Source organism: Aquila chrysaetos, chromosome 3 (genome assembly GCF_900496995.4).
Source record: "Aquila chrysaetos chrysaetos chromosome 3, bAquChr1.4, whole genome shotgun sequence".
Classification (NCBI taxonomy): domain Eukaryota; kingdom Metazoa; phylum Chordata; class Aves; order Accipitriformes; family Accipitridae; genus Aquila; species Aquila chrysaetos.
The window spans coordinates 2591620-2616464 of record NC_044006.1 but is presented as its reverse complement, the minus strand read 5'-3'; the positions used below and the strand labels follow the sequence as shown (position 1 = coordinate 2616464).

Genomic DNA, 24845 nt, shown 5'->3' with positions numbered 1-24845 from the left:
CTGGCTTTGCTGAGGCACCACCACAGCTCCCGGGAGCCCATCCCAAATCACTGCTCAGGCATTGCCCTGCCAGGAGATCACCACCACGAGCAGGGTTCTCCACGCCATGGAGCAGCCCTCTACCTGCGGAAGGGTAATGACGTGGTCCCCATCCATCACCCCACCTGGCCACCAGCGGGCATCACTTGCCGAGTTCACGGACAGACTGAAAAGGCCGAAGGGCATAAAACCCCAATCTCGTTTTACACTTGAACTCAGCAATCGGAGGAGCTCACGGGCACACACAGAAGGAATTTGCACGAATTCGTTCTGCTTCGTGGCATCCCGTGCAAGCTCAGCCCACACCACTCTCTGCGTCCTGGGGACTCCTTAGGTACCCGCTATGGGACCCCGCATCCCCAGGGAGCCCCGGGGACCGGTGGTGCTACCGGTGGGGCTGCTCTGGAGCTGGGGTCGGAGCATCGCGGCGTGGGAGTGGGATATTCAGCATGCAGAGCCTCAGGGAGACACGTGGGTTACTCTCCTCTTAGTCTCCTCTGCAGTCCCTACAGAAAGATGCAGCCCCTTCTGTGCAAATAATCCGCTCCCCTAAAGGCAACTGATTATTTCCAGATTACTGTCAGTCCCAGCATGAGTCTCTGACACCAGTTTAATCGGTTAGAAGGTCAAACGCCAACCAAGGCCAACGTGGCCCATGGGGCTCCTGTGATTGACACCAGTTTCCACGGGCAGTAGCGGTTAGTGACACCTCAGACACCCTAGGCTGGATGAGCAGGGGCCCACTGAGTCAACCAAAGGCATCCTCCAGTGCGTACAACAGCCTTAATCACACCCCTGAACAGAGATATTAACGTTGTGTGTATCTCAGACAGACATATACATACATGGATATATAGAAAGATACACGCACAGATATACATACACATTACAAGGTGGCCCAGTCCAGCATTCACTCAATATAATGGCCAAGGTCTTGCTGAGTTCATTAGGGTCAAGAACAAACCACAGCTGAGGACAACCTTCCAAAGGGGTTCCTCTCATCACCTACAGGACTGAACTCATGCTGGACAAAGTAATCTGAGTTTTAGTTTCCCAGTTCCCTGGAATCCTTCTGTTTCTTTTTCTCTGATATTAATGTATCATTATGATCATTTGGTTCATTAATTTTTAGCTTTTCACCCAATCATATTTTGAAAAATACAAGAGGAAGAAATGTGGTCACGGATGCCTTCAGATGTTTATCAAACCATCCGTTAAAGAGCATCCGAAGCACACATTTCATATCGGAGCCTCGTAGTCCTGGCTAACCATACGTTTGTCTTTTTGACATTACAATCAGAAGACAAAATAAACAGAGACGAGATGCCACAGCGAATTTCCAGCCTGATTAACATGGGAGTAATCAAACCCCGTTACAGCTCTGATTTGCTGGCTTTCTGCAGCAGGAGGGGTGAGAAAAGCCCCACCACAGAGCAGCCCTCCTTCCCTGGGGTTATGAGGCAGAGAGGACTCATATTTGGACCCTGCACGAAAACAGCGCGGTTTTGGAGATGTGATCGGCGCTAACGGCTCCTGCAGCAGCAGCCAGCCCGGGGAAGGGCAAGGGACCACTTCTCCCGGCCGAGGCAGATGGGAAGGGTGGACACAGCACCCAAAGCGACGGGCGACAGAGGAGGCTCGGTAAGCAGTTTTTTTGAAAAGGGAGGAAAATAAAAAAGGGGGAAGAGGCAGCATGTAGAAAAAGGCCAGCATCTTTTCTGCTCATCACAGCCTGGGCTCCACGTCACCGGGGAGGGGTGACCTCCTGTCACCCCGAGCAGGTCAGCACATAGCTTTCCCGGCACTCGGTCATAGACAGAAGCAGACAAGCTCGCGGTGGAAAACAAAATGGAAACGATAGCGAAAGGACGTAACCTGTCTCTCAGATCGGCTGTCCCGCTTTACGCCAAGACCAAATCTAAAGCCACCCGAATAAGTCCAGGTGACCCCGAGCCTCCGCCACGCTAACCCCATCGCCTCCCCGCATCCCCCCACCCTGGGCAGCAGCTCTCCGAGTGCTGTCTGGGCAGAAATCAGGACGGTTACAGCAGCACCGGAGTCAGAGGGCAGCATCGCCGCCGGCGCGTGGGCAAAGACCCCGAGAGCTGCCCCGTGTGCTGGCGGGGCGTTTGGGATGCTCCCTGACCTTGTGAGGCAATGCTTGCCTTCCACGGCACGGTCCCACGAGCCGTGCCAGCATCCCTTCTCTAACTTAAAATATATTAAGGTGCAAAATAGTGAAAAAGCTGTCTCTGTTCTGTTTGCTGTAAGGACTTTGTGGTGTATCAGTTATGGAAAGAGGGATATAGGAAATCAGCCACTCCCTACACGTAACTACAGACATACGGGAGGAAGATCCAGCTATCTCCGGATGAGAGGCTGTATGTTTCCTTACATCGATGGAAATGGAAAGTGGCAAACCCTTTACCAGCTGAAGCAAAAAAAGTGTGGTGCTGGGGTCTGCTATGAGAGAAGATTCGTCCCGAGGAGTTTCCTAAGTGAAACAGTCATCAGCGACAGACCACGGCTGGATGATTAACTGTCGGGTGGGCTGAGAAACAGGATGAGTTTTCTTTTCTAAGGGCAGGATGACACACTGAGCATCACTGGGAGGTTGTTGGAAAGTAAAGTGGGTGGAAGATTTGGGATGTGAATGTAAAAGATCCAGAAACTTTTATTTGGAAAAAACAGGTGATGTGGGGTCCCCTAAATACAGGGACCACTGTGCAAAATTCCTTCCTGAGGTCTGAGACATTATCAGACCGAAAAGGGCAGAGGGAGCAGGTAGAATTGATATTGCCCTAACAAAACACAGAAGGAAAGAGCTTTGGTTCTGCTGTGGCAGCTGAACTGAACAATATGGCAAGTACTCTAATGCCATGTACACGGCAGCTGCAGACCCTCAGCTTAGGCACTCCTGGGTTCAGGTTTGGCATCTCACAACAGAAGGCAACAAAACCCATCAGTGTCACAAGAGACAGATACACTGCAGGAGCAGGAAAGCAGAATTTGGAAATGACCCTGATGAAGGAGCTATATATAGTAAAAAATACTCTGAAAAATACTTCTTTCTGTGACATAAGATTAAGAAAGCGATGTAGAAAATGAACAGGGAAAAACCTGCAACTTCTACGAAGAAACATATCCAACCTAGTGTTTTAACTGGCGAAAATGAACCCTGCAGGACAGGACTGAGACTCAAAAATAAGAAATAAGACTAGTGCCTGCAATTGCAGGGATGCTGGCTGGTGTGACCCTACAAGGGACCGTCGGTCCTCAGATTTCCTCGGCTATGGAGCTGATTGGGTTGAAAAAAGATTTCATCTCCTTGCACAGTCATACGCCTGTGAGAAATATGGATTTACCCTTTGACGCATCCAAAGTATGTCGCTGGCTGAGACAGGGCAGCGGAGCAGCCAGGCCCCTGGAATGAAATCCTGACCCTCCTGATGCCACGGGCGGGTGGCCAAGATCTCAGTTTTGGTCTGCTCCCAGAGAGCACCTCCCACGTAACGCTCCCTGCTTTCGTAAAGCTGGATGAAGGCTGCCTTTGCTCTAGCTACACAGGCTGAGACCCCACGTAGGGGGGGAAAAAAAAAAATCTGGATAGTTGAAACATGATCTTGGTGATTTGGATTATTTGGCAGGCAAGTGGATGGAGTGCTACGGAGGTTCTGCTTGCAAAGAAAAGCTCAAATGAAAGAAAAAAAGAGGGAGGGAGGAAAGGAAGGAAGGATGAAATTTTCCTCCATCTAGTCAGCACCATATCTACCCAGATATCTTTGGTTGGATTTTATGCCAGGGAAAAATTAGTTTCTGGCCTCATAAGATAAAAGGCACAGCAGAAAGTTACATCTGCAAAATGCCAGGCTCTAGTTATACTTCTGAAAAACATTTTCAGTGTTTACAATATTTAGGCTGTAAGCTATGTTCTGAGATATGAGATGGAAGATCTGAAAGCCAAGCAGATGATCTCCACAGATCATCAGTTCTGTCTCTTGCCTCCCAAGACAAGGAAAAAAAAAAAAAAAAAAAAAGAGATTCAGTCCCAGAATTACTTCTTAAAAGAACTGGGAAAATATAGGACAAAACATCCCAGAACTAAATACTTCTAAGGGGATGAAAAGTATCCCAAATACCAGCCCTGTTGCTTTCCCTGGGACACGTGAATAGAGAAAAGCTCTCCCGTAGGTGAGATTTAGAGCTGGCCTTGGAAGGTGCTCGCCACGTCTCAGAGGGCGCCCGGCTGAGCACGCTCTGCACCGTGGACTCGAGGCGTGGAGGGAAGACGGAGCAGGGACTTGCTTCATCCAGAGGTTGTGAGGCCAAAGGGAATGGGGTGGAGAAAGGGTGTCTCTGCCATGCAACGTCGTGCCGTGTCAGAGAGCCCTCCTGCGTCCCACGGAGCAGCAGGTCCACGCAGCCCCGTGCAGTGCCCTTCAGCGAGAGGAGCTCAGGAGAAGTTGCTAATTCGGTGAAATGGTGATGGCTTCGTGTTCCCAAGTCACCTCCGCCTGGCATGGCGTTGGGTGATGGAGACATAGGCAAAGCATCACCTACCCATCGGCACTCACTGAGCCTGCGTTATACCGTTTCAGCTACGACTCCAGCAACAAAAGGAAAAAAAAGCAGCATAAATCAAAGCCCTGCCGTCACCCCGGATAAGTGTCTGCCAGCTCTGCCCGTGCTGCCCACCACTCTCTCTAGCCCCCACAGCCTCGCTATCCTCGCAGCTACAGCCCGAGGCAGACTGGAAGGAAGATATGATTTAAGGTCCAGCATACACGTAGATACATTGGACTGCCACAGCACAGAAAAAGCACGTTAATACCTAGAATGCTTCCCTCGATGGCGCCACGACATGGTACACACACGCACACACGTACATAGAAATCTACAGGTAATGCATGGGAATGGCGTGTTGGCAGTGATACAGACCTTGGCGATGGTTCGGGCTGCTGCTCTTTCCTTTAAACAGAAGCAATAGTACATTAGCATGGTGTCAGGTGGCAAAAGATGTTGCTGCTTCACTGTTAAAACATAACAAAAGGACAATACCAAACAATACAACTAAGTGGAAGTTGTGGACAGAAGAGAGGGAAAGGAGCACTTAATTCCTGGAGCTTCTGGCCCGGACAGAAGATCACTGGAGACTCACACAACCTCAGAGAAGACACATACAACGCACAGGGTTGAAGAGTTTATCCCAACCCATCCTTGTGCCTACGCATGACTGAGACACCTGACGGTCGTGTGATTTGTGTGAGCACAGGAGGACTTCTGTGGGCTCAGAGAGCGGCCCCCTTCGTTTGGAAATGCACCGCCCTGAGCTGTTTCTGCACGTAGGGAAGGATTTGCACGGCTCCCGTGACCCTGGTGCATTTGCTTTTCCTTCCTGGCCATCGGGGCAGAGCTAATGTCAGATCTCTTGATGGATGGCTTCACGCCGCAGTGCTAGCGGGTGGTGTTGGGAGGGGGACAGTGGTGGGAAGGAGCACGGACCCCTGCCCTGACATCCTGACACCCCAGTTGGGGTTTCTGCCTTCAAAGCCTATGGCAGCTACTTTGCCAAAGTAGTTGGCAAAGGCTACGTGGAGGGAGTGGGACGCCACAGTTTTTGTATGCGGTTTCCTACTCAGATCCCAAAGCACTCGATTGCCCTGAAAAATCATTGATGTTGAGGACAAAGCGAGCTGAACACCTGCAGAAGTGTAGGCATAACACTGCAAGCCAAGCTAAGGCCACACTGAAAAAAAAAAATCTCACCTTCACTGACCAGGCATCTTGGTGGCATTTCCCTCCAGCAACGAGGAAAACCTGCTCTGCCTTCAACTACTCTGATTCACAGCTTCTTCACACTGGGAAATCGCATTTAATGTGGGGTCCCGAAGCAGCCTCGCCCCTGCGGCCCCACAAGAGAGGGAGCAGACTGTGTTTCTCGGCAGCTAAGGGTCTGCCTTCCCTAACACCAGACAGCCTAAGGGACAAACCGGACTGCGAGAAGACCTGGGCAGGAGGAGCTCGATTCCCTCTGAGCGTGATGCTGTACCAGACCTGGCCCTGCCTCTGCCCAGCAGTGACCACTGAGATCTGCACAGACACCGACCCTTCTCCCTTAGGCTGAAGGCAGCAGCCTGGAGAGACTAAAAAAAAATATCCCTCCACCCTATTCTCCTTGCTCAGACAAGCTTGGAAGCCCAGCCTCAGTCACTAGCTCAAATACTCACATTTTAAAGTTTGCAGTCCGACCCATGGGTCTACAGATCTCTAGTCTCTCCAGAGACACGCAGCCCAGGGCAGGTCCGTTCCCACGCCTCCCCGGCTGGCCCCAATGCCCACCAGCATGGCCAGCACCTCTCCATCCCTCCTGGGCTCTGCACATTCCCTATTCACCAAACAGGGTGAAAAAAACCAGGAATAACCCGTCCTGAGCATAGGTTTAAGCTGCAGGACTGCTGGCGTTCTGAGGCGATCACGTATATCTTGCCACAGCAAATTTTGCAAAAATTTCTCACCGCTACAACCTTGCCTGCTCTCGGGGGAGGTGAAGGAAGGCTGGAGGGAATGGGGAATTAACTAACACATCGTGGGCCTGAGTCTCCTCTGAGGGTGGTGAAGAGCAGAAAGGTCAGAGGAAAACTGGGAACACTACCTTGATCAGACCCTTTGAAAATACGACTTTGTATTTTCAGCCAAGCATCGTAACATTACTCCAGAGCCAAGTTAGGCTGAAGAAATTCATGTACAGCATGGGAGAGGCATAGGGAGGAGGTCACTGAATGACCCATGGGGGACCAGCTGCAAAAACCTCGCACATCTTCAAGGCTGTCCATATGCAAAAGGCAGGAAGGAAAAAAAAGAAAAGAAAAAAAAAAACAAAAACAAAGAAAAAAATAAAAAGGTTGCAAATTTTCCAAACTCTCTTAACTCTGCTGCTAACCTGAATGTCAGTCCCGATTTGCTCTTCAGGTTCCTCAGGAGCTCCAGCTGGTTCAGAGGAGGGATGAGTCTAGAGGGAGAAAATAAAGACCATTAATATTCAGGCAGAGCTGATTTCAGAGCCTCCTGTCATGGAAACTTCCCCTGCTGCCCCATCCTTTCAACTAGAACCAGCTTTGTGCCACCCACTGCAACTGGGGGACAGCTCGGGAAGGATGGAGAGGGCTTTGGCTGCTACTTCCAACAGTGTCCTAAGGCAGAGCGGTGGGGGAAGAGAGAGTGACAGCAAGAGAGAGAGAGAAACTTGTCTGCACCACCGGATTTTGAACCTCCCAAAAAACAAGCGGCTGCCAGGGATTCTGAGCAGTACGGCAGTGTTTTGGCAGGCGAGCTGTTTCACCACCTGTAGTCTAGCTGTTGGCATTGCTTTGTTTGGAGATCAGCGCTTCGGCTGTGTATTAAGTGGAGAGAAGCTCCAGTTGACGAGGCAAATGGGAAAACTCAACCCTGCTTGCTCTTGGGAATGTGGGGATGCATGGCAGCGAACAGCTTATAGGGCAGAGAAAACAGGGACCTGAGGTTGGGAGCATCCCAGGAGAAACAGCAGTGTGCGCCAGAGTCAAGTTTGACCAATCCTCTGCTGTCCGTGTCAGTTTTTGCCCCAAAATGAGGCAAAACCACGTATCATTGCTTTCTAGGAACCATGGGTTTCCTTCCTTTCTCAGAAAAAGAACCTGACAATAGGAATCCTGCCTGATAATTAAAAAAAACCCCAATGAATAAACACCCTGTTGCCTATCCTGCTTTTGTGCGAAAGACATTGAATTAACTCCCACATCCACTTTTGGTTTCTTCCCTCAGACCCTGGGAGACTGGGACTTGCTCCATAAATATTTAACGTTGATATTCACGGTCAGGTTCTCAACCAAGAGAGATGCGAGCTGGAGGTGTCGGGGGGAGGACGGAGAACGCTGCGCACGGTTGGGAAGAGCAGCATCTACTTAAGCGTGTACTTGGGGACTCAAGTTCGGGGTCAAGGCCAACGGGGCTCATCACATAGCTTGCTGCAAAATCCTTTCCGGGCCACCAGCGTGCCCTTGTCAAACTGTCGAAGTGCCACGTGCCATCGCTATGCCCAGAGGATGCGAAGTCGGCACAGCAGCCGCCTCCGGTGCCGTTCGCGACAAGCGGGCAGGAGGATGCATCATCGCGGGGATGAAGAGGAGGACAAGGGGCTGCTGGTGGGTTGGGAACCGGCCGCCTGCAGCTGCCCGCATCGCTGCGGTTGGGGCCACAGCCCAGCCACAACCCCAAGAGAGCATATACTTATGGCTTTGCTGGAAAATGAGCCACGTAGGTTTCAGAGAAAGCAAGAAGGACCTACTCAAACTGTCCCAAAACCGCAAGGACTAGAAGAAAAGGGGTGCAAGTGCTTGCACTCCCCTAACAGACTGATCTCGGCTGAGGTGCTGTAAGAAATAGGGCTGTTGCTTACTGTAAAATAAAGGCAGAGATGTTTATGCCCGTATTTTTTCAGCTATCATGAGACTAATAGTTTCAGTTTTCCTCTGACTGAAAAAAAAAAATCTAACTGAAAAAGCCTCTCCTCTGCATGCACAAGACTCATCCTCAAAACCACAGTTGTTCAGCAGAGCAGATTTGGTGTTCGCAAGATTGAGGCAATCAGAAAATTTTCCAATCCTAAGTACGGAGAAAAGAATAAAAATAGGCCTGAAAATTTTGGCTCGGCTCCCCAGCCCAGCTCTGTTCGCTTCCATCCAGAGAAGAGCACATCCTGATCTGATGAATTAATGATCCTCTTCACTCGAGACGTCAGGAAGAAGCTGACCTTGGTGCAGTGGAGCAGTGCACAAGTGCTGGGCTATCACCTCCCTTCAAACCCACCGTAGGGTTTGCAGTTTTGTTCCAAGATGGGAGAAGGCGGTGCATAAAATCAAGCACAAAGCGTACTTAGCAGTTAATGCAGGATGCACAACCGTTCTTTGGGGAGTTAGTTTCACAGGGAGGTCCATACCCAGCAGAACATAGGACAACAGCCTCACCTTCTCCAGCTGGGATCACAAATCCAGGGCTCCCACCGATGCAAGTCTCGGAGCTGAAGAGCTTATTAGCTCGCTAGATTGAAGGATTCAGGATCCTCAAAGGAGCTCTTGCCTTCATATTAGCCCATAACACAAGGTTTACACTGTGCTGAAGGTAGCAATCTCTTGGGCCACCACAGATGCTTCCAGGCAAAGGTAAAGCCACACAGGCAAACACAGAAAGGCACCGTTTCTGTGGTAGGGTGATGGGCCTGGTACACGTGTGATGGAAAAAAATTACGTTTTACTGAAACAATATAAATGATATAAAAAATGGGTGCAAACTCGTCCACGTACTTGACCTGAACTTTAATCTGAATTGAATGCCCAGCCTAACCTGCCATTACAAGAGCAGCTTGGGGGACAGCTACTGCATTGCACTATTTCACCAGAAGCTGAAAGAAAAGGCAGGGCTCTGCATAACGCTTTAACGAGCTTTCCTATAAAATGCTGGATGGAGGGCACCCTGCACTGCTGTGCATGCCCAGGGGACACAGGTGCCACTGTGTCCTCCGGAGACATGGAAAAAGGACCTCCGGCTGGGGTGTCTCATGTTTTCTCTCTCTCCTCCTGGTCCGTGTGTCACTTGTTAGCAAGGGAAGCATGTTTTGGTTAAAGGGGAGCTAGGTGAGAAGATCCGCACGCCACGGGAACGCACGCAGCTCATGCTACCCACCACAGCGACGCTTCCGAGCCGCCGGCTGCTGCAGGGGACCCAGCGGTACCTACAGCTGCTTCCCATCACCCCTCCCAGTACAGCACAGAGAAACACCACACTAACTCCAGGTGCCGGCTCCCCCCATCCAAAGGGAAGGTAAATTTGCTATTCCTGCTAGCACAGATAACATTCAAGCATCTGGGGACGGTAGGGATATCATGCCTCCAGCCAGGACATCATCAAAACCCCACAACACGAGGAGGGCAGCAGCACACAACAGTGGGTGGGAGCGTACACAGAACCGCGCGCACACCACGACACACACGCACACAGAGACGGTGATGATTTTTTTGAACAGCCCCAGTATGAACAATTAGGAAGAGGGTGACAAGGAGATGGATGCTGGAATGGGATGGGGACTTAAATGAGTCTCCATGCTGTGCTGGAGTTCCTATGAGGAGCCAATTTTTACCCTAACCGTGACTTTGTGTCTCCAGCCTAAGCTATTTTTCATAACTGAGAATATTTATGAAACTTATAAATTATTCTAATATAAGAAATGGAAGTGGCACATTATTATTTTACTCCCAGCAGTAGAAAAAAGCCTGATTCTCAAAACAGGCTGTTGTTCAGCACAACGGGAAAATGCATTCATAATAATACACTTGCAATTCATTGATGCAATTTGCTGTAAATTAACCACACAAAGTGGTAAGTGTGATTTACTAAGGCTGTAAAACTTGCATCTGTGAAAACTGGAACCAGGTTTGGAAATCAGGCACTAAATCACATCAGCTCCAACGGCATTAATGCATCTAGCGAGGATGGAAACTGCTCTGAGAACAGAGCTTGGCCCACAGTCTTGAAATGCAAGCCATTTATTCCCCATCTTAAAATATTGACTTGACTACACCTTCAGATACCCACCTCATATAAATTATGCCTGCAATTTGAAAATCTACTCTTTTCTGCAGAACCTGAGATAATGTTATTTATCATAAATTTTACACAGCCATATACAGGTCTTTGCATTTGGATTGATGCCGAAAGGTTAAGTCCCAGATTGAATAACTGGGGCTAATAACTGCTTGGCTCTAGGTCAGTCTTGGAAGCAAAAAGTGAAATGGAAAAGTCCTGCTGAGATGGGACATCCCTTTCCCAAAAATCAGACTGGATTACTAGGAGAAATGAATGATTATTTCAGTTTAGCATCCCCGATCAATCCCTGCTCCAGACATTGTCCTCAAAAGCAGGCACAGCTGCTACTGTGATTTCATTCTGTGCCACCACACCAGGAAATTCAGCAAACGTAGCATTACCTGGTGGGCACAGCTCCTACAGCATGAAGTGGGATAAATGACACCATGAAGGATGGGAAAAGAGGGCTGGAGAAAGGGGAACACGCAGGAGTGATGGCAGAGGGAAAATGGAAGCATGAACGGGGAAGTTTTCTTGTTAAGTGTTGTATGAATTGGAGGAGGTTGGTAAGACCATCAAGAAATCATCCTTAAAAAAAGCAAGCTTATCAAGTGCTCTCCCATTCTCCTTCCTTAAATTGTCATTTTGGCAGACAGTTTCCCAACACTTGTGTGTACCAATAGCTAAAATGTACATGGAGGTGCATGGAGTTAGTCTGTAGGCAGCAGGATGGGGAGTCTGGTTTGGGCTTTCACTCATTCCTTTGAAAAAACTGATCTTCAGAGGTTTCTTTTTTTTTTTTTCTCCTTTTTTTTTTTTTTTTTTTAATTAAAGGCTTTGCACGTTACAGTCCCAAACGAAGAACAAGGAGTGACATGACACACAGTTTCAGAGTCACATGCACTTCATACCTGGAGGCACCGTACGTTTGCGTTTGCGTGCTTTTCAAGTGTTTTCACCAAAGAAAACCAAAGGGATAAGAGAAAGAAAAACAGGGCAGGGGGAAAGGTGGGGTGAAGGAAAGGGGAAAAGAAACACAATAAAGAAAATTAGCATATGAACGAAGTGTACCCAGTGCACCGTGACCAGGCTTACAGGTGAGCACGGGAGCGTGGGCTGAGCTCGCTCCCGCTGCAGCCGGCTCCGAAACCAGCGCACCCCCACGTCACCCTCGGGGACAGGCAGCTGGCACCTTGCTCCGAAAGCAAATGGGCACCAAAGAGCAGGGAAAATATGGGGGCCTCCGAGAGACTTTTCGTGAGACATCCGCGGCCTCCGGTCCCATCAGCCAGGGACTCCTCGGGCTGGGCTGCTGACTTGGGCGTGATGCGCTGGTGGGGTTTTTTTAGTGAAGGCCAATACATGAATGTAGTTGAGATCAAGGCCCTGTTCTCACGAGTGACAATAAAAAGCAGAATTTTTTTTTTTTTTTTCCAGCAAATCCAGGTTACGAACTCTGGGCGCACGAAGCTACACATGCGTTACAAGTCCAAACCACACCTGTACGTACAGGAGCCTTGTGCATATTTCAGATTTGGTTCTACCACATTTTGAACTTAAAGATGAAATCTCAGATTCTCTCAGAGGCCACCATATTTTCCCCAAAAGAGTGAGACTAGGTCTACTGCAGTGATGTGAGTGATGTTCTGGAGACACGTGAGCTCCTCCAAGGCATGTGTAACAATTTTTCTCGTATCAAGCAGCCAGTCTTTTCAGAGATGCCTTGGGAAGACAGGTAAGCTCAAGTCCCAGGGCTCCCGCTATGAGAAATAAGCAGCCCAATGTTGAGCAGAAAAGGTGCCAAGGTAGCGGTGACTGCATTTCACCCCCAGGCACCCGGGAGGGAGACGGGGATATTGTGTTCCTCCAACCCACTTCCTAACCACGTTGTGCGCTGCAGCCGCATGTCAGCAGCCATCGCCTTAATGCGGCGCTGGGCTTGACGTGCTGCTAAGGCTGCACCAGCGCAGGGCTGCCAGCGCCTGCCAGCTGGCTTAGTGAAGTGGGTAGTCAAGGATAGATGGACAGTGCGAGTGATGGAAGCTGCAGCCAGAACATACAGTTACCCCCTTTTTCTTCTTTTCAAATTTTTTTTTTTCCTCAATTAATTTAGCTGACTGCACGCAAAATATATTCAAAAGTGGTTCACTGCTTTCTCCAGTTCTGGAGAAATCCAATTTGAAAATGAAAAAATGAAAATGAAAAAAATGAAAAAAATGAAAATGAAAAAAAATCCAATTTGACTAACAGCTGAATCCATCGGTGCGCCCATGGCTTGCTCTCCCAGGTGATGTTCACTTTGCCTGTGCACAGACAGGAGTTGGGATTTAAGGGTGAAGCTGGGAGAGCCGAGAAACCTGTGCCTAGTGAAGCCCAGGGCGACACTGCTGCCTGGGGCCGGCGTTGGGAGCAGCACCCGCAGCATCAGCCAGCAAAACTGCTACAGCCCCGCTGAAACTTTGTCCTGGCTTTTTACTCAAGATAGCTGGGTTCTTTCCCATACTACATTTTTTGCTCTTTCTCCTCCCCAAAGTTTTTATTTAGCCTCTTCTGGAGCTCTTTACCTTAGTTTTCCTCCTGCGTACTAACCCCATGGGAAAATACAGGTTTTAACAAGCAGATTAAGTAGCAGGTAATTACCCCAGTACATCCTCATGCAAAAGGGTGTCACTGTATGTCTGGCTGGGTGGTAAGTTCAGTCTTTCAAAGGAAAACCTGGCAAAGTCCACTGAAATCAGCCCCTGGCTTTCTGCATTTTGCAGTGGACTTCAGACCAGGCTCCTGTCCTCATCCTCCCCAGTAGCTGATCTCAGCCACCAGTGCTGCAAATGGACAGCGAGAAGGTCAAATACTGGGAAGGAGAGTTTCAATGGGTGGGTTTAATGCTATTGGAAAACAGTTTTGTTCTGTTTTGTTGGGTTGTTGGGTTTGGGGGTTTTTTTAGGCAAAATCTTGAAGTTGGTTCATAAATGTCTAGGGAAAAAGCAACCGATCAGACACACACTGGGAATGAATCCAATGAAAACTTACTGACCACAACATGACACCCAACAGGTTTTTAAGATGGATTAACAGGCTGGCCGCTGCATTTCAAATACAGGCTAATGCTTACCCTAGGAAATATATCCAGACAGTCTGCCCGAGGGCTAGAAGGCACCAGTAACATGGGAAAACAGAAAGGGACTCACACCTGCAGGGGCACAATACCTGGTGCTGGACCACAGCCCTGCTTGAGAGCAGGGAGATGGAGCACAGGGAGCCCCATCACTCCCAAAAAAACCCTGCAAAGCTACGGGAATATCTAACGAACACGTCCGACTCCTCTAAAAACTCAGAGAGATCTGGCTAGCCCCTAAAAAACACACCAGAAAGGGATGCGCGGCGCTGCCCGGGATGCAGCGCAGTGTGGAGTGGAAAATGAACGGCAATGTTTTGCATTTTAGCTTCTGGGGAAGCCTCCTCCTCGATGCCGCCAACCCCGAGAGTGACACGGGGGATGTGGTGCTTCCCCACATCCCGGAGGGCAGCGAGGCATGGCAGGGGACTCTGTCCCCATCTCCACGAAGCTCCAAATCCCAAGAGGCTGTGAATTCCCACAGTACTGCTCTAACCTGTGCTGTTTCAGGTGAAAAAAACTGCCTGGGTATGATGACGAGTTACCTCTCCTTAAAGCAAGCCAGGCGGATGCTGCTAAAACACAGCGGTGCTTTATCAGCATCATCCGTCACGGCTCCGCCGTGATCTGCGTCAACAGATCGTGATGGATAAATGAAATGCAAGAAATGGGAAAATGCTCACTGAATCCTGATTTGGTTTTCCTCCTCTTAAAGAGAAAAAAAAAAAAAAAGGGAAAGGAAAGAGGGACCCAGGGCAAATGCACCTGGGGAGAGTGCCGGGCCAGTTAAGGGAGGGACAGAATTTTGCTGAAAGGCAGAAGGATCATTAAAGACCGGCTAGAGCGGCAAGGAGAGCCTGAGTGGGCACGAAGACCTGCACGCAGGGCAAGGGCGGCATTTACCTACGATCCAGGGCAGCTCAGGAGGGAGGTCTTCACACCTGGGCACGGCAACTGTCACAACACAATGCAACTAGCAGCGAACGTGAAGAAATAAAGGTGAAAAGAAGAGCGTGCACACACACAGACACAAAAAAGAAAAAAAAAAAACCAAACAGAGAAATTAAAATCAAGTCAAAAAACAAAGTAAAAAAACTCCAGAAGAAAAAAAAGCATATACCAGCCCTTAAGAGCTGTGGAAATCAACTTTTTCAACGTAAAAGAAGTAAATAAATAAACAAAACTATATATCCAGAAAACAAAAAGAAATATGGAGACAGTGGCATCACGAGGAAGGCGGTGGAGGAGGAGGTACCTGTACATGGGGACGGTGACGGTGCGTTCGTAGTACTGCCAGGTGGAATGCAGGTCCGTCCGGGACAGGTTGGTGGCATAAAATCTCCAAGCCGCCTGCGGAGGAGACACAGTGGGATTGTGGACCCAGGCATGGCCAGCACTACCCTCGGTTTTATAAACCTCAGCCAACACCGAGTCCTCCCTCTGTTTTCTCTGGGACAGTTCTGACATTCTGCCTTTTGCTTGATTTGATAGATGACATATTTGGGGTGGGACCATGATATTCCTGACCACCTGAGCCCAGCTAAAGATGCTGTGGGTACCAGGAACTTGCTGTCAGGTTGAGGTCAGGTATCAAATGGTTGTTGCCCATTAGGGAGTTAAAAAATTAGGAGAGAGAAGCAGGGGAATGTAAAGTGACACTAATTTCAAATCTCCGAGACAAACACCAAGGCCAACCTTCTGCGCAGACATCTGTTATCGTGAAGAAAATGCTCCCAATTGTAACTTTATATCAGTATAAATATTCTCTTTGGGGAAAAAAAAAAAGTTTGGTGAAAACAGACTGTCCTAATGCATTTGTCTTGGTGTGCTGGGCTGGATTTTGTTCCTTTTCTCCCCCAGATTGCCTACCACATATGTTATTTTCCCATGGCTGATTTCCTGGCATTTATTCCCAGACATGACCAGTCACCAGCTGCTGTCTCACACCTTACACACACAGCCCCATTTTTCACCTGCCCATCTCCTCCCCAACTTCTCGAAGTCTATTAAGCCCCCCAAAATCAGGACGATGTAACCCCAAAGTTCCTTGGATGTGATCCTCACCTGAATCAGGCCCGCTGCTGGGTTTCGCCTCTTCTCAAAGTGTTTTTGTCGATGCTGCTCTTGAACCTTCAGAGCAAACCCCGAACCCAAGATGCCCTGGGCAAGAGAACAAAATTTTGCAGTTAGCAGGGCGTTAGCTAAGCTTTCACTTAAAAATTGCAGCCAACTTTCCCTCCAAAGGTTTGTTCTGGCTCATTTTTTGCTTCAAACATACAGAGGAAGGAAGGAGAAGCCTCCATCCAAGGCAGCCCTGGCAGACACACTCCCCGTGAAGGGGCAGCAGACTTTGCTGGCGCTCACTGGAATTGCTGTTTTTCCCAAACTACCTCCAGCCGGCTGATAAAATACAAAATAACCACACTGTGCTGGCATTCAGCAAATTATCCCCATAGGGTAAAATCAGATCCATGCAACACACTGAAATGCACCGCGAAAAGGACAGGGCTAATTTGCTGAAATAGCATAATCGCCCCTCAGAACAGCCTTTTGCAGGAAAAAAACATTTTTCACTTCAATAAACATTTGTGCAGTGCCAAATCTAGAGTTTCCATCCCGTTCGCTCATAAGCATTGTGTCTGAGCTGTGGATATTCAGATGGGTTGCCCTTCTTCCCCCCCCCCCCCCTTTTTTTTTTTTTTGACTCAACAGCCACGGAGCAGCGGCAGCGGGGTGGTCTCTGGGTGCATCACGCCGCTGGACGTAGCTGTTGCGTTGCCACCAGCTCCAGGGGCTGGGGACAAAGGACAGAATTGCTCAACCCCCCTCCCAGCAAAACGCCGCAGCCCCCGCTTACGGCAGGAAGAGCGAAGAAGGAGACGCCGATGAGCGTGAACGTAGCTGCCAGCAGCCGCCCGTTCCAGGTCTGTGGGTACTTATCCCCGTAGCCGATGGTGGTGAGAGTAATCTGCAGGGAGGAGAACACCGCGCAGCCCTGGGTCAGCCAGCCTAAAAATTAAAACGACACGGCCGAAACTCCCGCAACACCAGAGTGGGACATGGAGGGTCACCATGTGCCCCGAGCTGACCAAGTCAAGGTGAAGCTCGGGTACCCGGGATGAACCCCGGCTGCTCGGGATGAGCATCTCCATGGGAAGCAGCGATGCCCTGACACCCAGGACACCGCTGCCACCCTCCCTGCTCGGCACGCTGAGTTTTCACGCCAGTCGAGAGCGTTTTCGTGCCTTTGGCTGACACAGAGAGAGCTGCCATCTGGTGCAGAGGCTTGCGGCAGCTCGGAGCCTCCCCCGGGAGATGGGGTTGCGCCTTCGGCAGGGGAAGCGAACCGGCGCAGTTCCCCCTAACTCCCTTTCGGCATCTCACGAAAGAAGGCAGGGCTATTTGCACGCATACGGACCTGAGGCTGTTTATTCCTAATCTTCCCAGCACTGCCTATTAGGCAGTCTCCCTTCCTATTTAAAAACAGCGTATTAGCCCAACAGGATGAATTATGGCTGCTGCGTACAACCTAATTTAGGGATGTTTTTTCCCCTCCTCGGTATTATTGCAGTACTCCAAGAGAGTGCTGGCAAGCTGCTGTGTGCATTTTTGGGGAAGGAGCTGAGAGATTTGTTGGAGCCAAAGAATCCCCTGAACTCCAAACTGCAGGAAAAGACACATTTTCCTACTTCAGTCCACGGACATCGCTAGTGGGAAATACTGGGTATCCCCTAAGGCTTCCGAGAGGATTTGGAGAGCCTGGGATTGCCAGGGCAAGGCAGGGAGAGATGGTCTGATTAGGAACATCTTCTTTGAGACTTCTGCTCAATGGACCCCAACGGTCCCTGTGACAAGTGGAAAGTCGTCCCCGTCCCACAGCCTCCGCAGACAGAGCTGACCCCAGGGACGGGAGCTGACACCATGCTGATGTGGCTTTGGAAACCTCATGCATTCAACTTGGAATAAAATCACTTTTACACAAATGGAAGTACGATCCCAAAGCACTGTTTAATTGGACCCACTAAAAGCCCTATCAATTAGATGCTATTTTGACAAAGCGGTTAGAAAATGCATCTACGTGGCTATTCCTTACTGAAACACAAAGTTGAAGCAATGCTCTCTCCATAATGACTGTAAAGTTGGTTTACAAATTTTTTGTAATTTATATAGACAACTACAAGGATTGGATCCACTAAGATCAGACCAAGGGATGAGCTTCTGAACCTGAAATTTGATTTATTTTGCCCGTCTCTTAACAACCGTCTGTACTGGACCTGTGAGCTGGACAATTACAAAACCTGTTTATTTTAATAAAGCTCAGATTTCACTCGGAGCTTCTTAGTGGCAAAACAGCCTGGTGCACCCCCGTGTCCTGAAATGGGCAGGGGTGATCCTCTGCCAAAGGCTCACGCAGCCTGGGAAGCAGGAGGGATAAATCCGCACATGGGTCTCCCTACACTGAGCTCTAATCTGAGCTGTCACTTTTTCCTCATTGTTTATTTTCTAGTTATGTCAAATTGGGCTTTGTTTTTATTTTTCTGTCACAACCAAGGGGCTTGAAAAGCAATTTACTGCTTCTTTCCCTTTGTTGGAACAGAGGAGCTGCTTGATCAGCCGATTCCTCCCCAAGCCTGTTATTGGGATTTGATCAGATCTGGGATTTTCATTACATGCTTTGTAATCAAGGCCAAACCAGCACCACAGTGTCGGAGCAGAAGAACAATAACACAAGAAGATTAGAACGTCATTAATTCTCTCTTTGTTAATCGGGTAATCCAATAATTCACATGCACATGCACACCCAGAGCAAACTAAAAGTATTGCCCTTTCCTCCTCTGTCAGCAAAGATGTGAAAGGGGAGTGCTTTCAGCGCTGAAGTCTCTCTGGTACTTAGACCCTATTAATTTTATAAAATTTATTCCAGCGTGTTTAACAGCACGTTGCCCAAGTGCGATTATAAATAATTAAAGGACGGCAATACTTGTCAAAATGATGATCAAAGCACCCCGTAGTGTGGGGTCTTTATTTGACCTGCCTCTACTGTTGCAACAGAGCTAAATCCCACAATTGAGAGCGCACGAGTTCCCAGTTTCCTTGCAGCTCCAGCTAATTCAAGAAATGCGATCCCCCAAAATTTTCTACAAGGTTTTTTTAAGAAAAAGAGCTAAATGGAGTAACCTGAAGCCATTTAATAAAAATGTTAACTAAGCACTCCGTAAGTCGATTCCTCACATAAGTGATAGAAGATGGAGGGTTAATGGACATTTTATTTTAATAACCAGCAGCTGTTCTATGAAAATTACTTACCAGACCCCACCAGAGTGCATCTGCGTATGTATCAAAGTGCTCATTTTCTCCTTTCTCGGCCAAGTATACCAGGAAAGAGGCCAGAATGAGGCACAGGAAGCCAATATACCAGGCAGTAATCAGCTCCTGCAAGATCATTAAGGGATAGAAGAGAATAATTGCAATCCTGGTGTGCATCTCCAAAAGCCGAGTTACTTGCTTGAGGTTGGACCTGAACTTTCCCTGCATTTGTTTAGGCTTTGGGGCTTTGGTTGGAGATCAGTAGTGCCACTTTTTGAGATGGGACCACGTACTGGTGGTGGCCCTGCAATGCACACGGGTTGATCCCTGTCCTGAGGGCCCCATCATCTAAACACATATGACAAATGGAGAAGGAAAGGGAGTGTTAATAGCTCCATTATTTCAAGATGTGGAACCGAGACTAAAAAATAATAATAATAAAAGTATTTCCCCAGTTCACACAGGGAAGTGGGGTTAAAACTGAAATGGGAACTCCCAAATCCCTGGGGACTCAGCTTAGGGCAGGTCCCTTCCACTAACTGGGGAGGAGCTACAAAGCTGGGATCTGGATACAACATCCCCAGATTTCAGGGAAGTTTTAATTCAGAATTCACGGGAGTGATTGGTTTTGGATGAAGTTAATACAACGGTGGACAAGAGACCCATGAATTCCCTATGATTTTTACATAGTTCTGGACAAGGTGGCTAAGCTTTTCAATGGAAAAAGTGCAGGAAACAGCAGAAAATTTAAATTCATAATTCAGCAGCAAGAAACAAAAAAGTGATCAACAAACTCTTCCCAAACCAGAGAAAGGCCAAGATGCCTTACACCAGGGAGCAGTTCTGCAACCGGTTCATGATCTCATGCTGGGAGGAGGAACCTGGCACAAGAATCGTGTCTGCGAGAGGCTGCTGCTCGGAGGATGCGCTTTCAGAAACGCGTCCCCTTTGAAGCGTGCATCCCAGACAAAGAGCTCGCAACAACACCTGTGCTTAACGAGGCTGCTGGCTAATTGCTAACTCTTGGAAATGAGCTGTGTCAGCGTGCAGGTGGTCACGATGTTCAAAATATTCCCTGCAAGCATCCAAACATCCCTCATTTCTCTCCTCTACTGGCTGGAGGGCTCCATCGGACCTTGTCTCTCTGATTTTGCATTGCTGCCCATGTTACTCTACGGTGACTTTCCAATCTCCCCAAGCCTGGGAGGTGGTTGGGGTGGAGAACTGAACCAAAGCAGTGTTTCTGGTAGGGGGAAAGTGAAGAGCAACTCAACGTCCTTGCTTGGGACTTGCTCACCTTACTGTGTGCATAGACCACGGAGCCCAGGAGCTTCCAGGTGCCGCCCCGCCGGTCCATGCGGATCATGCGCAGGATCTGCAGGAACCTCAAACTCCTGAGCGCTGAGGTGGCAAAGACGTTCCCTTGGGACCCCGCCGCCAGCACAGCGATGGACGCGATCAGCACCATGATGTCTGCACGAACAGAGGGCATCGAAAGCTGAAGAAATGCTGCTGAACCCTTCCCAAATGGGATGGCACTCCTACCGCCGCTGGCAGCAGAAGGCTGTGCGCGAAAGGGAACTTGTATCAGTCGTATCTTGTGTGCAAGGATGTAGCATAAATCTTAACCTGGATGAAGGGAGCCACTATACACCTTATGGAAACATCCTAGTATCCTTCTCCAGACTCATCCTTCCTATAGGAAATGTGTCAAATACTGCAAAGCCTGAATTCTGATATGGTTCAGTGTTAACACTGCTAAACTGGATTAAATCCTTGCAAAACGCATGCCCTTTTTTAATCAGCTGCAGCTGCCTGTTACACAGTGCTGTCCAGAGGTGTGAATTCCCCCATCTAAATTAGGAATGAAAACCCAGAGTTCCACCATAGCAATCCTACGGTGCTCACGGACAAAGAAAGGCCAAGAAAAAACAGCCTTGCTCTATATATCCCAAATCTGAAGATCCTGAAAACCTCCCTCTTCCCTGGTTTTCTATGCAAATTTTATAGGAGTGCTTTTCTGTGGAATAAGCTAAAATCCTGCATATGACCATTGCCAGCTCCTGGACATTTGAAAGCAGGCTCTATAGCGAATGGCACAGCCTCTCTGCCCACTCCTTACCCCGTTAAAAATAACTGTAGCGCACAGATGGCCCCTTTCACGAGAGGACTGCTGAGTACTTTACAAACAAGAATTAATTAAGTCTCGTAACTCCCTTGTGAGGCAGCTCATCAGCACCAGGAAAGGCAAAGTGAGACACAGAGAGTTTCAATGACTTGTAAGCAATTCGGTGTCAAGGCTGGACACAGGATCGCAGGATCCCAGCTCCTACGCTCAGCTTCTCCTGGCTAAATCCCCATTCTGTGGCTGTGGGCAGCTGTCAGCGATGCCAGGGGTACCCAGGACAACGGGACGGCTCCCAGGGCTGCAGAAAACACGGTCGACCTCGTGCAGGATGAGGAGAAGGACAGCCATGCATTTAGGACTTTTGCCTTTGCTCTCTTTCCCTTCTCAAGGTGACCGTGAAGCAGCTGAGGATCAACCCTCAAAATGCACGCAAGAAACCGGAGCATCGTGCAAGCAAGCGCTTGCAATAGCCACTTTGGTTTGGGAAATCCCAAGCAGGGAGGCAGGTCTTACCGATGACGCAGAAAGGTTTGCGGGCAAATTTTAACCTTCCCCTCCAGCCCCGGTACCGGCAGCAGCAGCCGGCCGCCCAGATCCTCACAAAGTATTCGACCCCGAACACCACGATGGTGACGATTTCCTGCAAGGGAGACAATGCCATTAATAGAGAAAGAAGCGTAATGAAGAGCACGCTCCAGAATCAAATACAAACCCATAACTGAGACTCCATACACCTCAGAAAATATATCACAGAGCTGTCTGCACCAGGGCTGTTAATGGAGAGCCCAGGCTTGAAAGACTGTCAGATCTCTGCTGTTGTGTTTTCCCTTACCCTCCCCTGGGGTGGCGAGATGTACCGCACATCGTAGCCTGTGAAGTAGAGTTTTACACCTTCTCGTATTGTGTTTGTGTCCCCCGTCACAGGACTGACGAGTACCTGCTTATCTCCCCACCATCAGTCTCCAGGACTCGGCTAGGTTAACGCTGAGCAGCTCGGGGGAAGACCAGAGATGGGAATCACTGGCTACTCCATGCCAGGACTCTTCACAGGGGATTTGAGCTTTTTCCCCAGGAAATGGGGCTGGGTTGTCTCTGCGGGCTGGGCTATCTCGTGCAGAGGCAGCGGAGATGCTCTACCCCTCGATGCCAAGGGAGCACGCCGATGCTGTGCGTCGCAGCTCTTTCCATCGCCACCCAAACACCCTGCGCACACCCCCTTCCCTCTGATTTCTTTACTAGCGGCACTTGCCTCAGCTTTCTCATGTATCAAACCTGACAAAGCCCTAATTAGTCTGCAGCGCCTTTTGATGTCGACGTAAGGCAGGGACCGGGGAAGAGGAAGAAAGAGAAAAGGAAAGGAGACGGGCGAATCCGGCAGCCCCGCGACGTGGCGGTGCGTGCAGGATCTCTGCTGGCTCCTGACGGCAGAAGCCACACTGTCAGTGCGAGGGATGCCGGGCTATTTAGGGAACAAAACTCTGCAGCTCGATGACAGATCAAATAGTTGCAGGGATGTTATAGTGTGGGAGAGGAGGCAGCTACGCGGGCTGCTCCCAACGCAGAGCATCCGCAGCTTTAAATCTTGGGAGCTGTTGGACATCAAACTGCTTTTCAGTTGGGATCAGTCTTGCTACTGCATTTTGCAATTGAAGATAAATGCAGAAAAAAAGAAAAAGTTTAGAAAGAAGGTTTTTACAAGATCCTTAAAGATATTTTGTTTATTCCTGATACAGATTTCTCCTTTTCACATTTTTCCTACTTCTTACCTGCAGGTCCCAGTGGTCCCCTTCTCACAAGCCACAGTTTAAATTCTTGCCCCAGTTAGAAACCCCCAACCTCAGGTTTTTTGTGTGTTTTTTACTTTGTTTTGATGCCTCACCGATGACTTCATTTTCAATCCCCCCCACTTACCAGGATGTAAAGGGCCCCTTCTGAGCTGTTCTGGTACTCATCAATGGTCGAAAAGACAGACAGCACCAGGCAGGAGAAAACTAGTAGAAAACTATATAACACAAAAATAAAAAAAGAGAGAGGGAATGTCACTCTTCAGAGCAGGAATTTTTTACACTTCATCAAACTAGTCCAGAGAGCATTTTTGGACATATTTCTCTAGGAGTATTTACTGTGCTGCTGCTACAACACCACGTAAAAAGGGAAAGTAAAGTCCCTGGTTTTATTAACTGGAAGGGTTATGTGTGGATGGGCCCACTGGACTGTTCCCAGTTTGCCCAGTGCCAATCCAATTCCCCTCCCAGAGCTGGCGGCTCAGCTCACCTCTGACATTATTTCCCCAAGGAACTGTCAGCTCTTACTGCAACATGCTTTCAACAAGCATGCAAACAAGCAGGAAAATGTATTAATGTGATAACAGGTGACCAGGCTGGCTGATGAGCAGGAGCGCAGGCTGAACACAAACCCAGAGAAAACTCCACCGATGCTCTGCTTCTGCATTTGCACCCACAGGAGTGGCCCTGCATTTCCCATCCTTGCCAGGGCAGGACATTTTTGGGTGGATTTAATGTTCCTTTCTTAGGCAGGGGCTCCAGATTAACTCCTTACTGCCTGGAAAGGCTGGTGACTTTTTAGATTTGTTGTAGCATCACTGGGAAGCGGATGGTTGTTACTCTGTTCTTCTGTGGCCAGGCATGGGATGCAGCAGGGGTTTGATCCAGCCCAAGGGATGTGATCTTGGTACTGTTAGTACCTTCGTATGAAGCCAGAGCCCCTGCCACTGGGGAGGGAGCTGGGCTGGCCTCTCTGTCCCAGCCCTGCAGGGACACGGAGCCCCATCCTGCTGGGAGCTGGGGGGGGGAGGACACCCAGCTTTGATATCAGCTCTCTCAGTCTCTTCCATTTACCATGAAATAGGGGAGATTCTCAAAAGCCCCTTAGAGTGCACGTCCAGGTCTCATTGATGTCTACGTCCACAGACTGTCCCAAAAGCAGCCTCAGAAGTGCCACACCATCCCGTCATTCACGGGCTGTTCCCATCAAAACTGCCCGCTCCGTGCTTTTCGTAAACACTGGATGTACTAGTGCAAATCTAAAGGCACAAAATGAATGACAGGAGCTCGACTCTGTTCTGACACTCGACGCCTGAGTCTGCAGCTACAGAGGTGTCCTGGCATCTGCTCACGGATGGAGAAGGTTTCCACCAGCCCGCAATGCCCACTGCTTGCTCAAACAAAAGGAGGGAAATTAATTTACTGAAGATCAATTTACTGATACGATAAAGTAGGCCAGCGCAAGGAGAAACTAAAAGATGCATTCTTTAAAAGCATTAAATAATTCATCTGTCTGGCTTTGTCTCACATTCCTACAAAGTGCATTTTGAATACTTATAAGGTACGGTTCAGCTGGTAGGTGCTGTTCCTTTTTGCTGTATAAAGCAAAGGAGTTTCACACCACTGGGTCATGTTTGTGGCTTTTAAAGGACCATTAATGTCATAGTAACAAGTAAAAATAGGGGGATCTGCAGTATTTATTTGAACCACAGGCTGAAGCGTCCCTGCCTGCTGGAGGTAAAGGACCTTCAGAGCCATCTCAGCGAAGGCTGAGCTTTGTCAGCAACAAGATGAATTCAGCGCAGACCAGATAAGGACAATTGCCTGATTCCTCACTGCAAATTTCCTCTTCTCA

General features: G+C 49.0%; 1 protein-coding gene across 15 annotated transcripts in view; it reads right to left on the bottom strand.

Moving 5' to 3' along the window:
• The window catches only part of KCNQ2 (potassium voltage-gated channel subfamily Q member 2), a 78285-nt gene that overhangs the window by 30106 nt on the left and 23334 nt on the right, over nt 1–24845 (bottom strand). For 7 of the 15 annotated variants that reach the window (XM_030009246.1, XM_030009253.1, XM_030009248.1 and 4 more), the window contains exons 2-11: nt 23118–23208; nt 21720–21846; nt 20376–20551; nt 19079–19204; nt 16629–16739; nt 15836–15931; nt 15027–15121; nt 11568–11597; nt 6980–7048; nt 4978–5007 (exon numbers count right to left, since the gene is read on the bottom strand). In XM_030009246.1, the coding sequence (XP_029865106.1) occupies nt 4978–5007; nt 6980–7048; nt 11568–11597; nt 15027–15121; nt 15836–15931; nt 16629–16739; nt 19079–19204; nt 20376–20551; nt 21720–21846; nt 23118–23208 (951 nt within the window). Of the gene's footprint in view, nt 1–4977; nt 5008–6979; nt 7049–11567; nt 11598–14674; nt 14745–15026; nt 15122–15835; nt 15932–16628; nt 16740–19078; nt 19205–20375; nt 20552–21719; nt 21847–23117; nt 23209–24845 lie in introns of those variants that run through there. The other 8 variants (XM_030009247.1, XM_030009250.1, XM_030009259.1 and 5 more) reach the window with 5 other exon arrangements.